General features: G+C 34.3%; 1 protein-coding gene across 13 annotated transcripts in view; it reads right to left on the bottom strand.

The window, feature by feature from the left end:
• LOC114338023 (disks large 1 tumor suppressor protein) overlaps positions 1-17675 on the bottom strand; it is a 1799868-nt gene that overhangs the window by 1040950 nt on the left and 741243 nt on the right. The window contains exons 1-2 of one of the 13 annotated variants that reach the window (XM_050644680.1): positions 17130-17242; positions 6358-6662 (exon numbers count right to left, since the gene is read on the bottom strand). The exons of 11 other annotated variants lie outside the window; for them this stretch is intronic. In XM_050644680.1, the coding sequence (XP_050500637.1) occupies positions 6358-6561 (204 nt within the window). In that variant the 5' untranslated portion in view covers positions 6562-6662; positions 17130-17242. Of the gene's footprint in view, positions 1-6357; positions 6663-17129; positions 17243-17675 lie in introns of those variants that run through there. One more of the 13 variants, XM_050644681.1, reaches the window with a different exon arrangement.

Raw genomic sequence — 17675 nt, 5'->3', positions numbered from 1 at the left:
ATGATTCTTCGTCTACGGCACTACAGCCCAAATTGAACCTTGGCCTCCTTTATTTTTTGCCTCCACCCTTGCTTGTCTGTGGCTGCTCTTCTCCATACACGGACTCCTAAAAGGGCTTGTGCGTCGCTGTTTACTGTGTCTTCCTAGCGCTTTCTTGGCTTTCCAACCGGTCTCTTTCCCTGCATTCTAGCATTCAGTGCTCTCTTTGGTAGCCTATCCTCTCCCATTCTTATCACATGTCCGGCCCATTGCAATATTTGTATTCTAATGAAGTCTGACAGGGGTGCTTCCTTATAAAGTTGATAAAGTTCGTTGTTGTATCGACTTCAGATTCCGTTTTCCCTCACAGGTCCTAGTATTCTCCTCAGTACTTTCCTTTCGAATGTGTCGAGTTTGTTTTTGGATGTTTCTTTTAGGACCCATGCTTCACTGAAATAGCATGTTATTGGTCGAATTAAAGTTTTATAGATTCTCGTCTTTGTATTTCGGTGGACACTTTTGGACCGAAATATATGGGAGAGGGTAAAATAAGCTCTGTTTGCCTGCGTTGTTCTCTTCCGTATTTCTCCATCTTCTGATTCGTCGGCGTATATTTCTACTCCCTGGTATGTAAACTTTCCAACCGTTTCAATGTCATCTTCATGTATAATGTTTTTTGGGACTATATTTCTTCTTGTCTGAGTCATTATTTTTGTTTTTTTCTGTGTTAATTTCCAGACCTAGCATTTTTGTTTGTGTTTTAACTCTGCATATGTTTCCTATGCTCATATTGATGTTCTACTCATAATATTAATATCATCGGCATAAGCGGCCAGTTGAACCCTTCGGTTGGTCAGTAGGTTTCCTCGTCCAGTTTGCATTTACCTAACCGCATCCTCCAGTGCCAGGTTAAACAATGTTGGGGCCAGCCCATCTCCCTGCTTTAGTCCCTGTGAAATTTTGAAAAAGTCTGTCCGGTGGTTTTGTATTCGTTTACATGCCTGAGTTTCATCCATTGTAGCTTTAATGAGTCTTATTAGCTTGTGTGGTATTGCCAATTCAGCTAATATATAGTATAGTTTGTTTCTTTTTACTGAGTCGTATGCCTGTTTGAAGTCTACAAACACGTTGTGAACATCAATATCGTGTTCCCATGATTTGCTCAAGATCTGTTTGTAAATATTTGATAGAGTGTCGATCTTCTCCGTTGGAAGCCCATGTGCTACTCTTCAATAATAATATACGTGAGGACTTTATATGCTGTACATAGTAGAGAGATTCCACTGTAGGTTTTGCACTGGAGTTTGTCTGTTACTTTTCTTCCAGTCGTCGGGTATTTTCTCTTCTTGCCATATGTTTTTGATGAGCGCGTGGATGTGACATGCTAGGTGGTCTCCACCTACCTTATACAGTTCTGCTGGTATTTCGTCAACTCCCGGAGCTTTATTGTTTTTCTGGGCCTTAATAGCTTCGAGAAATTCCTTTATTGTTGGAGCTTCTACCCCATTATCTACTTCATTCTCTTCTACGTAGTTCATACGCATTTCATCTTTCATGTCTACTTGTGTTCCAAGTAGGGCCTGAAAATAATTCTTCCAGGTTTTTGTGACTTTCTGTTGGTCACTGATTATTTGCCCACTTTCATCTTTACATAGACTTGTTTGAGGTTTATACCTACTTCTTATCTTTTTTAGGCATTCGTATGCCCCTCTAATTTCGTTGTTTTTGAAATTTTCTTCCATGAATAAATAGATTACCTTGGGTAAAACTAGGAGTAATAATAGGCGATTGAAACGTAGCATTGGCCCTGTGACCTTCCTTGTATATCGTAGGCCCTAGAGATAGCAGACTACCCTGCTATGATCCCAAAACCCGTTGGCGTTAGCGGTGTAAAAGGGAGACTATTATTATTATTAACTTTGTATACATATACATAGGTGAAGAATTGAATATACAGCGTGCGCCAAACCTGTGATTTTCTTTGATTATGGCTAAACTAAGAAGTATTTACATAAAAAATGTTTATAACAAAACGATATATAAGACGTCCATACTTTAAAATTTATATAGATTGTAGACGGTTAGTCAGAAGCAGAACAACGGAATGAACCAAAGCTTTGTTTTTTGGAGTTATATTCTTTAGGCGCGATTGAGAGTAAAATTTCATAATACTGCGCGCATGCGCACACAAACAGTATGGCGTTTAGGTGCTGAATCTTTCAAGTTATGTATAAATATATCAGTGCAAGAAAAGGTATGAAAATAATATATTAGTGTTTTTAGTAAATATATTTATTATAATTTTTGTGTCTTTGGATTTGTCTTCCTCAGGGATAAGATGAGTATTATTAAAACATTTTATTGTATATTTATTATACTTCACCTTCCAGTCTGTTTGTTACCGTGAATTGTCATTAGGTACGTCCGAACCGATACAGACACAGTCCTCGTAGCATATTTGGTATAGCATTCGTCCAGAGATCGAGAGGTCTTGAGTTCGAGTCCGGAGTAATCCTATACTTCTTTTTCATTTTTTTAAAGCGGTAAGCACAAGATAAATTTGGTGTTTAAAAAAATTAAAACAAACTGTTTAAAGTATATTTATTTTTAAGAAATCATATAATAGAAGTATAACTTGTTACGTGCGTACAAAGTACACACACATTCTTTTTTTAAATAGAATACCGTGCATATTAAACCAGTTTTCAGATATAGTTTTTAAAAATATGGAGGGTTTGTAAAATGCTTTAGAGGTCTAAAGTTAATAATTTCTGAAATATTTTAGCTTTTATTAAAAAACGGTAATAATTAAAGGGCTGGGGATTAGGTTCCCAAGGTAATACAGATATAAGGGACATGTCATATCCATATCCCATGCTTATAAATGACAGATGAGATAATTTAATAATTATGCTCCTCCTCCCCACGATTTTCCCCCTTAATTGGGAAAATATCGACTGCACGGAAAAAATTGTAAACAGAAATTGTAGCAAATCGTATTTTCAACAATTTCAGTCGGTACCATTTTCGTCGAAAACTTGAAAATGGCGGTGATATTGAGCAAAAACGGCTTCGTTTAAATTCAAGTTGGCAGCTTACGTGGTGGCGGAATTCAGTCGTGATTTTAAATCACTACTACTACTGACCCCTTCTAAAGGTTAGCATAATAAAATTTGAGATAACTCGCCATACAGGGTTGGCCTTTTTTCAAAAATATTGAAACTGACTGAACTATACATTTACAAAGGATGAAAAGGTCGCCAATGCGAGTCCAGTATACTATTGGATGTAAATTAATTCAATACTCCCAATCTTTGAGTTTGCATTTAAATGGTGTTAAATGTGGGCTATTAAATTTTATAATAAAACTGTAGAGTTTAGTTTTAAAAAAATTGGTAAAAAACATTTTGAAACGAACAACAACAGTCATTATCAGATCTTCCTGATAACATACAACAACTCAGAAACTGAAAATTCATTCAAGGAAAACGAAAACAATATGTTAAGTAATCATAAACAAATTATTAAATATATGTTAATTTTAATCATTTAAATGTACTGGGGTGCAGAACTGTCTAAAACGGCGAAGGTAACTCAGGTAGCCAATCAAGGAGACGGGGCGCGAATTTACAAAAGCTATACTATTTCAGTCATGGGGGCGACTGAATTCGAGTAGGTTTTGTATGCAGAATATTACTTACATATTCTATTCTATTTCGGTCCAGAAATTAACTGTATTGGTGTAGGATTTGTAAGCGAAATTTTTGATTATTTTTGAGCAAATGTCTATACTGTTTCAGTCATGTAAGTAAAATTAATCAAATATTTACTTAAGTGGATTTATTATTATATCATAAAATTTAGATAGGTTTTCAAAATTAAAATGAATAATATATATTTGGATAATATTAAAAATTAAAAACAAATGAATAATTACTAATGTACGAGTAAATACAGTATGTCCCTGTAAGTTGGAACCACATGGAAAACTTTTTTATTATTGATTTTACAAAAAAGTTATCCTTCATAAAAAGTTTTGCATGGTCTAAAACTAAAGATGCAGTCATCTGATATCAAGTTTTAACGATAGTATACGAGGGAAGTCAAAAAATATGATTTTGCCTCAAGAGTAAAGTACCTTTATATATTTCACAAAATTGAAAATTATTATTACGAAAATTTGTTTGGACTTACAAATAATGTTCTAATATGCAACTACAGTAAAACCTGTCAGTAACGGCCACTAAAAATGAAAGAACTATTGGCCGATATAGAAAGGTGGCCGGTAATGCCAGTTTTTGTAGTCTACATATAATTGGTTTGGGGAATTTTTAAACTGGCCGTTAGTACAGGTCTCTGATTTGGCAGGTGGCCGTTAACACAGGTTTTACTGTACATTCTTCTAATTAAAAAAAAATTTAATTTTTTCTCAAACTACGGATACCCAACATCAATTTTTATTTATGATAACTCCGATATTATTAGTTTTACGAAAAAAAGTACCTTTATTTTGCGCAATAGTGAAAAAAATTTATTATGAAAAGTTGGTCAGAATTCAAAAACATGTATGAGTACACAATTACATCTTTTTAATTGAAATATTGTGAACTATAAAGGTATTTTACTCTTGAACAAAATTCATATTTTTTGACAAACCTCGTATAAAATTGATAAAATTTGATAAATTATGGTTGTATTTTAGTTTCTAGACCATGCAAAACTTTTTATAAAGAATAACTTTTTTTTTTTCGTAAAACTAATAATATCGGGAAAATTAATTTGAGATAAATTGAGAAAAATTTTTAATTTTGTTTTTCAATTCGAAGAATGTTTTGGCATATTAGAACATTATTTTCAAGTCCAAATAAATTTGGATAAATTTCGTGATAACAATTTTCAATCTTGTGAAATACATGTTTAAAGATACTTTACTCTTGACAGAAATTCATATTTTTTGACATCTCTCATATGCTATTGATAAAAATTAATATCAGATGATTGCATCTTAGGTTTTAGACCATGCAGAACTTTTTATGAAGAATAACTTTTTTTCGTAAAATCAATAATAAAAAAGTTTTCCATATAGTTCCAACTTACAGGGACATACTGTATATACTTGTACATTAGTGGTTATTCATTGGTTTTTAATTTAAATCATATACAATATTATATTATTCATTTTTTAATTTTCAAAACATATCTAAATTTTATGATATAATAATAAATCCACTTAGTAAATATTTGATTAGTTTTAATTACATGACTGAAACAGTAATAGACATTTGCCCAATAATAATCAAAAATTTCGCTTACAAATCCTACACCAATACAGTTAATTTCTGAACCGAAATAGAATAGACTATGTAACTAATATTCTGCATACAAAACCTACTCGAATTCAGTCGCCCAAATGACCGAAATGGTATAGGTTTTGTAAATTCGCAGACGGGACATCAGTTAAACACGTTGGCGCAAAGCGTAAAAATCCATTTAAAAAGCATTGTGCACGAAATAAGTGGTTTTGCGACGTTGCCAGATAAAATGGTCAAATAGTTGTTTATTTAGAATATATTTAATATGTTTTAATAAACACGAATATAAAAGTGACGGGAAAAATAGGACTTTAAGAGCTTAATCCCGTGAAATTATACACAATGTTCTAAAATTTACGCAGGAGGAAGCAGAGGGAAATTTTACTGTGAAACAGGTAACAAATAAAAAACCGAAAAACCTTTGAAATCTGATTGATCTGACAACTTCGCGCAACCAGAGTTGTCGATCGGTTTGACCTTGGCAGTTTCAGATATTTCTGCCGACTTGTACTAATGAGGTGCATATGTCTTGCGTTAACCCTCTGATAATCTAACATTAGTTTTATAAAAGCGTTTAAAAATGAAGTAAAGAAACACAGACGTACTCACAATCATTTAATTTACTTCGACGACCGGTTTAGATCTCTACAATATACAGATCATCTTCAGCTCGGCGTTACAAGTGATTAAATGATGCCGTTACAAGGGATGATTTGTAAGTTCATCAGTAACATGTTTACACGTCCAGATTATGCTAGTAGGATAACTTGGTGACAAGGTGAAGAACATGTCCACCTACCAAGTCCTTCACCTTGTCACCAAGATATCCTACTAGCATAACCTGGACGTATAAACATGTTACTGATGAACTTACAAATCATCTCTTGTAACGGCATCATTTAATCACTTGTAACGCCGACCTGAAAATGATCTGTATATTATAGAGATCGAAACCGGTCGTCGAAGTAAATTAAATGATTGTGAGTACGTCTGTGTTTCTTTACTTCATAGAAAATGAACTCACGTATGCAACCCATTCAACATTTAAAAGCGTTTAACTTTTTACCTGTACTTTGTCGCCAGCCCAGCAACAGGAACAATTCGAACCATGCGGCATACTGGAACTGCCGCTAGCTGTGCCATTAGTATTAGCTTGTTGTTCCCTTTTGATGAATTTTTGCCTTCGTCTTCTTACTTTACTCGGTACCCCGTACATATAGTTCGAAAACCGTCGATGCGAGTGCCGCACTATTGACACCCAGTCTATCATGTTTGCAAGTTTTTGTTTTTAGAACTTAACACAAGTGATCGTTTTGAAATTTTTTTCTGATAAATCACTGTCACTATATAATAACTTCACTGTTAAGGATACTATAAGATAATATATTTCTTATTAATACAACTGCTAGAGCTTTAAACAAGGAGTAATTCGCTATAGACCAGAACGCAGAATAGGCGAGCGGGAGATACCCCTAAAATGACCAGGTACTGACCACGGAGAGGTGAAAGGCTAATTTTATCCATACTTTATATCTTTGAAGGTGCTGAAAACGAAAATGAGGTTTATATTGAATTTTATATGGGGGAATATTGTCAAAATCGCAATTTTAACCTAAAAATGAAAAAAAAGTGAAGTCACGAATTTTTACGTTTAACTCGCTACAACTCTGTTCCATTTTAATATTTTTTTCTAAAATTTCTACGGCATATATTTCTTACGTTTGTGAAGACTATGAAAGTAACTTTAGTCTTTCAGTCTTTTTTTTATAAAAGTTATAAATTTTTAAAAATTAAATGTGCAGATTCGTGAATTGCAGAGTTAAATCGCAAAAATTAAGCGACAAAATTTAAAATTGATCTATTTGATTACGTTTATGTTAAACCATAGAGTTTAAAGAAGTTTTATGGGGAGTTTTAGGTCTAGATGTGTTATAGAAAAAATATGGTGCAACTTTTAATTTTAAGAAAAACGTGGTTCAACTTTTTTTATTTTTAGGGCAAAATTGCGATTTTGACAATTTTCTCCCACATAAAATTCAAAATAAACTTGATTTTCGTTTTCAGCACCATCAAAAACATAAAGTAAGACCAAAATTAGCCATTCACCACCAATTATCAGTATCTCGAAAAATTAGCGTTATTTTGGGGATTTATAACGTAGATGTTAAACGTTGCACCATTTGTTTTCTATAAAACATTTTGATCCAAAACTTTTCAGAAAACTTCTTTGTACTCATGTTTTATTTTTGAATTTGTACTTAAAAGATTCATAACTTTTACAAGAATAAGACTAAAAGCTTAAAGCATAAACCATTGTCTTCAAAAAGTGAGCGATATATAGTGTAAAAACTTTAGAAAAAAATATTAAAACGGACCAGAGTTGTAGCGAGCTAAACGCAAAAAAACGTGATTTAATTTTTTTTATTTTTAGGGTACAATTGCAATTTTGACAATATTCCCTCACGTAAACTGAAAATAAATTTAATTTTCGTTTTCATCACGGTCAAAAACATAAAGTAAGACCAAAATTAGCCATTCTCCACCCATGTTCAATATCTCGAAAAATAAGCGTTATATTGGGGATTTCTAATGTCGATAATAAGAGTTGCACTTTTTTTTTCTATCAAACATTTTAATCTAAAACTTAACAGAAAACTTCCTTGTACTCTCTGTTTTAACATAAACGTGATTAAGAAGCTAAATTTTAAACTTCTTCACACAACTTTTGCGATTAAACTTTGCAATGCGCAAATCCGCACCTTTTCCTTTGAAAAATTCATAACCTTGATCACGATAAGAATAAAAGCTTCAAACAGATACTGTTGTCTTCAGAAATGTCAGAGCTATATACTGTAAAAATTTCAGAAAAAACTATTAAAATCGAACAGAGTTGTAGCGAGGTAAACGCAAAAAAACGTGATTTCATTTTTTTTTAATTCTTAGGTTAAAATTGCGATTTTGACAATGTTCCCCCACTTAAAAGTCAAAATAAACTTCATTTCCGTTTTCAGCACCCTCGAAAATATAAAGTATGAGTAAAATTAGCCATTCATCCCTCCGTGGTCAGTATCTCGAAAACTAAGCGTTTTTTTGAGGGTGTCCCGCTCGTGTAGAATTCTTGGTAACAACCTTTAATCTGAGCCTTACACAATTTTCAAGACAAACAGATCGATAAATAGTAGACCTAGGACAATCTACGATATGTATTCTATACCTGTCTACTAATCTAGGTAAAAATCCAACAAAATTCTGCTTCCTAGTACCCAAATCTTCAGTCCTTACTTCAATTTACTCAGCTTTGAGTACTAGGAAGCAGAATTTTGTGGGATTTTTACTTTTTACCTAGACAAGTAGACATATATAGAAGGAATATCGTAGATTTTCCCATATCTACTCTTTAACGGTATATTTGCCTTGCAAATTATAGAAGGCTCAGATTAGAAGTTGTTACCAAGAATTCTGCATTCTGACCTATAGAGAATTTCTATTTGCTTGAATAGATGTCGGTAATGCGTCCAACAGAAAATAATTATTTATTATTTTGCTTACTAGACAGCCGGATTTAATTTGCTTCAGGGTACACCACAGGCAATTTTAATGACTCTATAAAGAAGAAATATATGTCAACTGATGATGAAACCCCTGAAACAGATTAAATCTTAAGCTGTATCTTCTTCCTACAGCTTTGTTTTATTAAGGTAACATTCATAAAATGCTTCCTAACACATTTGGACTTTTGAATACTCTCCTTTCCTCTTCGTCGTAAAGTCCATCTTCGTCTTAATATGCTGAGGTTTACTACAGAAGAAGATAATTCAGTAGATATGGAATGTACTAGAGCGTATGGTTAGTTAGACAATTGATTTAATAATCAATTATTAAACATATAGCATCATTATAAAATATAATTATACATCTAATATTATTCAATTTTTAATTTGCTTTATTGACTATTATTTTTACTTCTTAGAAGCTATCAGTGCTACTTTTATTTTAAATAAAAAATTATTTTCCAACTTCAGTCAATAAAAAATTGCATATTATTTGCCGACATGAGCTAAAATCAATTTAAAGTATAGATTGCTGAGAAATTTAAAACAATAGCGCGACTAATAAGTTTCCTTTCTTCGTTAAAAAACAAAGAGTAACCAAACTAAAACTGAATCAATTTGACGAGGGCTTATTAGGTCAGTCTATTCTAAATTTACATGCCAGTAAAATAATGCTACATATAATCAATGAGAGACTAAATACATTCCTTCAAAGAGAAATTCCACAAGAGCAAACTGGATTTACCAAAGGTAGAGGTACTCGAGAACACCTGTTAAATATAAGACAGATAATCGAAAAATCTAGGAAATTCAATATTCCACTGTACATAATATGCTTTATAGATTATCGTAAGGCATTCGACAGGGTCAAGTTGAGACACTTATGGCGAATACTAAAAGAAGTAGGCGTACCCCAACACCTTATTTCGCTTATAACAGAACTATACGAACACACTACTGGATCAGTTAAACTGCTTGACACACTTTCAAATGAATTTCATCCAGAGCGGGGTGTCAGACAGGGATGTACACTATCTCCAAAATTATTCAATATATATGGAGAGCATATTATGAGAAGAGCACTAGAAGGATGGCAAAAATGCATCTCAATAAATGGTCATAAAATAAACAACCTACGTTTCGCAGATCACACAGCCCTTCTTGCAAATAGTCAAGCAGAGCTGATTGATCTTATACGACTGGTTGAAAACGAAAGTCAAATATTTGGTCTGCAATTAAACCTATCAAAAACAAATATCATGATAGTGGATAGACTACATAACAATCATCCACACATAAACACAATTGATCGGTTTGAGGTTGTGAGCTCATACTTATATCTGGGATCATTAATCACAAACACAGGGTCACTACAGGAAGAAATAAAACGTAAATGTGATCTAGCAAAAGTCGCCACAGCAAAAATGACCACAATATGGAAGGACTGTCAAATTTCAAGAGCGTTAAAGATGAGGTTGATCAACTGCTTAATATTCCCAATACTGACCTACGGATGTGAATCTTGGATCATGAGAAATTCGGAACGAAGAAAGATAGACGCCACTGAAATTTTCTGTTGGAGACGAATGCTACGAATTCCTTAGACCGACCACAGAACAAATAATTCAATTTTAAGAGAGCTAAAAGTTAGCCAACGACTCTCCAGTAAAGTCCATCTCTAACAATTAAAATACTTTGGACATGTTATGAGAGCATACACAGAAAACATGGAAAAGCTCATTATACAAGGAAAGGTGGAAGGCCGAAGATCACGAGGAAGATCCCCAACAAGATGGATCGATCAAATTACAGGAATATGCAAAAGACCTATGCATGAGTTAAAAGAAATGACCAGAGACAGAGATCTTTGCAGACGACAATACACGACATCACGTCGACCACTACACTCCCTCCGGGGGGTCAGGATTGAAGAGAGAGATTATAAATTTCCATCTTGAACAAAAAATACTCTCGACAGTTCAACGATTACATACAAAGTTTGCAGAAGAAATGGGTGGCACTAAAAGCAGAGAAACTCCCCGATTAGAAATTCATAACATTGGATTCAAAAAACTTATATTGAAGCTGTATTGAAATATTTTTTGTGTCCTTAATTCATGAGGACAACGTATTCATGTATCCTTAAGTCCAAACTGTTCTAAATTGATCCAACATTCTTCATTAATCAAACTGTATCACACACAAAGTCATTAACTCTTTTCTTAAAAGTATTAATGTCTGGTTACTTATTATGGAGGGCATATAGAGGAAAAACCTGATCAACTGAAAAGTAATAAGAAAACAAAAACGCTTAACTCAACTAATATTAGCCTCTTACGTCTTCTAATAAAACTTTTTTATTGCAAAAACTCGACAGGAATTTATACTTATGACACTAAAACAATATTATACTTCAATGAAAATAAACTACGAAGTTTTCGAATTATAGGTTATTTTTAATTAAATTTATTTCTCAACTATAGTAGTCCAAGTTAAGGGGGTAGGCGCAAAGTCTTGGCCCAATGCCATTTAAATGCATTCATTTTTTTGAATCCTGAGAAAACTAATAAATATTTTTGTTCAATTTAAATGCAGAAGGAAATATTACATTATTACCGAGGGCCGAAAGTCCCTTAAAATAAACAAAAAAATTCTTTTGAACGAAATATTTGAACTTAAGTATCACACTAAATTTTCTTTTTTTTTTCACCCCTATAACTTATTAAAATAAACATCATAGAAGTTTTCAGGGACTTTCGGTTCTCGGTAATAATGTAATCTTTCATTCTGTGTTTAAATTTTTCAAAAATACTTAATAGTTTCCTCAGGATTCGAAAAAACGAATGCATTTAAATAGCATTGGACCAAGATTTTGCGCCTTTCCCCTTAATGGTTAATTGAAAAACTAACTGAACAAAACTTTGTATGCGTAATTTATTTCATTTCCGCAAACTTTTTCATCACATGGACTCAAGAATATAAACACAAATATTTTTGCGAATTCTTGGAATTCTTTGAAAATTGTTGCGTAATATTATAATAATCAAAATCTAAATGAATGATAATAAAATAAAAAATGTATGTTGCTAAAAATATAGCCTTTAATCCAGCGTTTGTTAAAAGACCAAGGAACTGTAATGAGCAGACTAGATCATCAGCAATGTCACAAAAGTATTTAGGATGGCGGAGGCACACACACTATCCTGATACTCAACTAGATCAGTGAGGACTATGGAATGGCTATGGGGGAGAGTAGACCGGAATGTAGCCGATCCCAAGAACATACCCAAACGTCCCATGGTGCGCACCTGAGTCCTCGAGAAACAGGTTAAAAAGTAACCATCAGAACTCGTCAACAAGCAACATACAGACTTTAAGATAGAAGACTGGTTGTTGAATATCCTCGATCTTTCTTTTTATCTTACGCACTCGTTCCTCTTTCTATATAATCAATCTTATATCCACCATTGCTCTTTCCATTGCCCTTTATGCTGTGGCTAGTTGGTTCATATTTGCCTTATTTACAGTTCAGGTTTGATATCCATATATCATGAAAGGAAGGATTGAAGACTTTGCTCCTCAGGTATTGAGGTATTTACGGTTATTAAGTCTCCAATTCAGTTCTTCAAATCTTGTCCTTGCCAGTATTGTCCTCATAGTGATTTCCGCACTTTGGTTCTCTTTATCAAGTTTAAGATTTTGACCTAGCTAAATATATTTTTGATATCGTTAATTAATATAACATACAAGATTATATCCATAATACTGTTTAGAAGACTAACTCCATACGCAGAGCAAATAATAGGCGACTACCAAAGCGGATTCAGACCGGGATGGTCGACCATAGACCAGATTTTCGTCCTACGCCAGGTGTTGGAAAAAAACTGGGAATTCAGCCGCGATGTACACCAAATCTTCGTGGACTTTAAACAAGCTTACGATTCTGTTAGCAGAGAAGCATTGTGGGAGACTATGGTAGAAATGGGAGTACCTGGAAAGCTGGTACGATTAGCAAAAGTGAGCAAGGAGAACGCTTCCGCACGAATCAGAATTGGCAGCACCACGTTGGAGGAATTCCTCATTGACACCGGGCTTAGACAAGGAGATTCTCTCGCCCCCCTGCTGTTTAACTTCGCACTGGAACATGCAGTAAGGAAAGCTCAGCCACAACTGAAACGGATTTGCCGCCCAAGGATCAAAAATACTATTAGCCTTTGCGGATGACGTGGACACAATTGCACAATCCACCAGACATGCAAAAGAAGTTTTCACCCTATTCGAGAACGGAGTCAAGGAAGTTGGTCTTAAGGTCAACGAGGACAAAACCAAGTACATGGTACCTGGAAGCGAACATAACATCTGAAAATAAATATGAAAAGGACGTGGCAGCCAGTATCATTGCAGGAAACAGGGCATATTACTCATTAAGGACCCTACTTAAATCAAAAATACTCCCAAGACCAGCAAAAATAAGAGTATATAAGACAATAATTCGTCCCACAATAACGTATGGAAGCGAAACATAGACTCTGAATCAGCGGGAAACGACAAAATTACTGGTACTTGAAAGAAAGATACTGCGGACTATCTATGGGCCTTGCAGAGAAGAAACAACAGGAGAATGGAGAAGAAGATACAATGATGAACTCCAGACAATATATGGAGATGAAAACATAGTACGCTACATTAAAGCAAATAGAATACGATGGACGGGTCACGTGCTAAGATCAAGTGACGAAAGATTTTGAACGTCACATTCTGGGAAAGGCCCGATGGAAAAAGGTCAGTTGGTCGCCCAAGAAAGAGATGGAAGGACGCAGTAGCCAGTGATCTACGCAAAATGGGAGTACAGCAATGGGAAATAGCTGCTCAGGACCGACAACAATGGAGGGAAATAGTAAACGCGCCCAAGACTCACATAGAGTTGTAGAGCCAAATGATGATGATAAATATATTCTTGGCCTCTGTCATTGTTGTGTTTTTGACATATTCATTTATAGACCGACTATTTTGGAGCTGTCTGCGAGTTCCTATATCATAGTTTGTAATGCTGCTAATATTTAGTAATTATTATTTTGATGTTATACAAAATAATAAATATAATCCCGAGTTGTTTTTCTATTAAACTGTACGTTATGATTCAAAAATTCATCAACCAAATGTATATTTTTCTTTGTGAATGTTTCCACTACATCAGTTTGATTAAATTGACTGATTCATACCTTTGATCGTGGGCGTTGATATGGAAATATAATGAAGTTATGCTAACAGAAATATTTTAAAAATTGTAGGTATGTTAAAAAGTAAACATTTGAGTTTGGTTTTGATTGAAATATTTTATACAATTTTTAATATAGGTATAACATATTTTTATTAGCTACAAACTATATGTCAGGTAGTAAGTAATATTAGCTATGACAAGACAAGACCTGACACATCTAAAACGAGACGACTACTAGAAACAACAGAGATGTAAATACTTCGACGAATATCAGGGAAAAGCCTGTTGGATAGGGAGAGAAGCGAAAATATAAGAAGAGCATGCAATGTAGAAGACATAAATGGATGGGTGACAAAACGGAAACAGGAGTTGAACGAACACATTAGTAGAATGGCAGAGGATAAGATACGAATAGCACGAGATAAATCACCAAATGGACGAAGAAATATTGGCAGATCAAGAAAAAGATGGTGCGATAACAACAATTTAGGAGGCTAATATTGAAGAAGAAACAGGCTTTAAAGCATACATACAAGAAGGAAGAAGAAGAAGAAGCTATAGATATATTCCACCGTGGGCAGTCATGTTTTTCGTTGAAAAGAATACTGTCAAATTCGAATATTTTGTGTATTTGTATATTATGTGTTTGTGTATTATATTTTGTATATTATGTATTATTAAATTGCGGAAAAATGTAGGAATAAAAACCAAAGTTTCATAAAGTATCCATTGATCTTGAGAAAGCATTTGATAGGGGTCCTCGAGAGATTCCGTGGCGGGCACTTAATAAGAAAGAAGTTTCCGCTAAATATGTAAAGATTGTGAGATATTTTAATGATGGAGAAACAATTACTAGTATTAGGACAGATGTGGGAGAGAATGATAAACATATCAAAGTAGGAGTGTACCAAAGATAGGTACTTAATCCTTATTTATTCTCATTAATTTTGAATCAGATAATAGCGAAACTACAGGGTAACATTCCCAGGTGCTTAATGTATGCTGATGATGTAGGTTAATAGGAAACAATGAAAGCTACTTTGAACAAAATCTGGAACAGTAGAGACAAGGTTTTGCGGAAAAGGTTTAAAACTTAGTAGACAGGACAAAAAACATTTTTTGGAATATTCACCTAAAGATGGAATTACTACAAGTAAAATTTTATCTAAGGCCACCTTAACACGGTCAATATTATTGAAGCAATATCGATATTGAGGAATAAATTGAACGTGTAAGGAATGTATTGAAACAATATTACCATTGAAAAAATTTTGCATCAATAATATTGCTTCCATAATATTGATCGTGTAAAGGTGGCATTAGGATGGTGATGTGATTGTGAAAAGTAATAGTTTTAAGTGCCTAGGATTTGTGTTATGGAGTAATCGAAAAATAGAGGGAGATACATGCATGTAGAATTAGGGTTGAATATATGAAGTTGAAGGAAACGAGTGGTGTGTTGTGTGACAGAGAAATTCCAATGAAGCTGAAGGAAAATTATATAATAACGCCATAACACTGGCTGTGATGAAAGGAAATGAATGTTGGGCAGTTAAAAAGAAAGAGGAACAATGAATGCATGTGGCGGAAATAAGAATGCTTAGATGGATGAGTAGAGTGAGAAAAAATAATATTACTAAAAGTTATTGTATTAGGGGAAGTGTAGGGGTGGCACAAATTGCTGCCAAAATAAGAGAGAATGTAGATGGTTTGGTCATATTCAATGTCGAGACGTCAATCACTCAATACGCAGAATTGCTAAACTGCAGGTTCCTGAAAGGAGTAGGAGATGAAGACCAAAAAAACCTAAAGGGAGATTCTTAAGTAGGACATTTTGTATTGGTATTGATATGACGAAAGAAATATTCAGAATATAATATTAATACTAGATAAAGAAGCAAAGAAGAGAGAGCTAGTAATAAGCCAAAGCAAAACGAAATACGTCAAGTGCTCAATAGAGAATACGAACATCGAGAAAGAAATTAAGCTTGGTGCATATACATTTGAAAGAGTACTCCGTTTTAAATACTTGAGAGTGATGGTGAATGGCAGAAACGGTAGAACGGATGAAATAAATGAACGCATCCTAGTGGGTAATAAAACCTACTGAAACTACCAAAAATTCTTGAAAGCAAAACACATTAGTAAGACAACCAAATTAAAAATTTACAAGACTGCAATCAGGCCAGTGATCACCTATGGTGCAGAGACGATGTGCCTAACAAAAAAAGATGAAATGAGGTTAGAAATCTTAGAGAGAAAGATAATTCGACGAATAATGGGACCGGTGAAGATAAGTGTAGGCGAATTTTGAAGATTAACCAATGAAGAAATTAAAGAAGTCATCCAGGGTGAAGACATAATCAAGTTCGTGAAGGCGCAAAGGCTCAGGTGGCTGGGACACACATAGAAAGAGCTAACCCAGACTCTACGGTAAACCGAATAACTGGCTGGAGACCAACAACAAAGAGACCAAAGGGAAGACCCAAAACAAGATGGAGAGATCAAGTCTTAGGAGACATAAAGAAGCTGAGAATCTACAATTGGAAGGAGCGTTGTAAGGATCGGGAAGAATGGAGTAAAACTGTAGACAAGGCCAATTCACACACGTTGCTATAATAATAAAAGACAACAGAGGACTGATTCTCCGCAACAAATGAATCAGAGAGCCCAAAAGGGCGACAAACACTCCGCCAGGAGTGAATAAGCCATGATGATGATGATCACCCAAAATTTAAATGTAAAAATGCCATCAGGAAAGCCTACCCCATATAGGAATAAAGGGGTAGGAATTGGCGAATAATAGTGACCAATCTAGTAAGTATATGTGCAAGATAGAAAAAGTAGATGTGCATCAACAAATATTGCCCGTTCATATTTACTAAAAGCAATGTCAAGAAATCCGAATTAAGCAGAACATAAGTCACCTAAAGATCGGTACTAAATAAATAGTGTTAGTGCTCCCAATTTTGCCACTAACATTATTTGCAAGAAAATTATATAGCGTTGAAGTCACAAATAAATTTTTCACATTAATTACACAATTTTTATTATCACTCTAATTACCAACTGAAAAAAGGGTCTTTTCAGAACATCATCACACTTTAAAACACTATTTTTCAGCGAGCGTTCAACAAAATTCATGAAAGCATTTCTGACGCCGTAATTTTTCGCGACGCCGACCGTCGGGACGCTCGCTCCATTCACACTAAAAGCTTCCACTTTTACGTGCCGCTGGATACCTACTTCAACGGCTGTAAACAAAATCGAAATTAGGACGTACTTCTCTGCTAATTTACGACATGCCTCTTTGATTAATGACAGGACTGGGTGAAAGAAGATGAAAAGGCCGTTGATAGGTGCTGATTTAATTAGCGGATCGGTCTTGCAGTACGGTGGGTTTAGATTTTAACACGTTTTGAATATTCGGAGATAGCAGATGTGTTCGTCTACAATAATTAGTTTCGTTTTGATGGCAGAGTATATGTTCTACTTATGTTTAATTTGTAACGTAACAATAACAGACCATCAGAAAACAACGCAATACAGGCATAGTCGTAGACGTCGAAGGTCAGATTTTGACTACACTTGAAGATAAACTAAGAAGATGGA

This window comes from Diabrotica virgifera, chromosome 2 (assembly GCF_917563875.1).
Source record: "Diabrotica virgifera virgifera chromosome 2, PGI_DIABVI_V3a".
Classification (NCBI taxonomy): Eukaryota; Metazoa; Arthropoda; class Insecta; order Coleoptera; family Chrysomelidae; genus Diabrotica; species Diabrotica virgifera.
The sequence above is the reverse complement of the archived record's forward strand: the minus strand, read 5'-3'. Positions and strand labels throughout refer to the sequence as shown.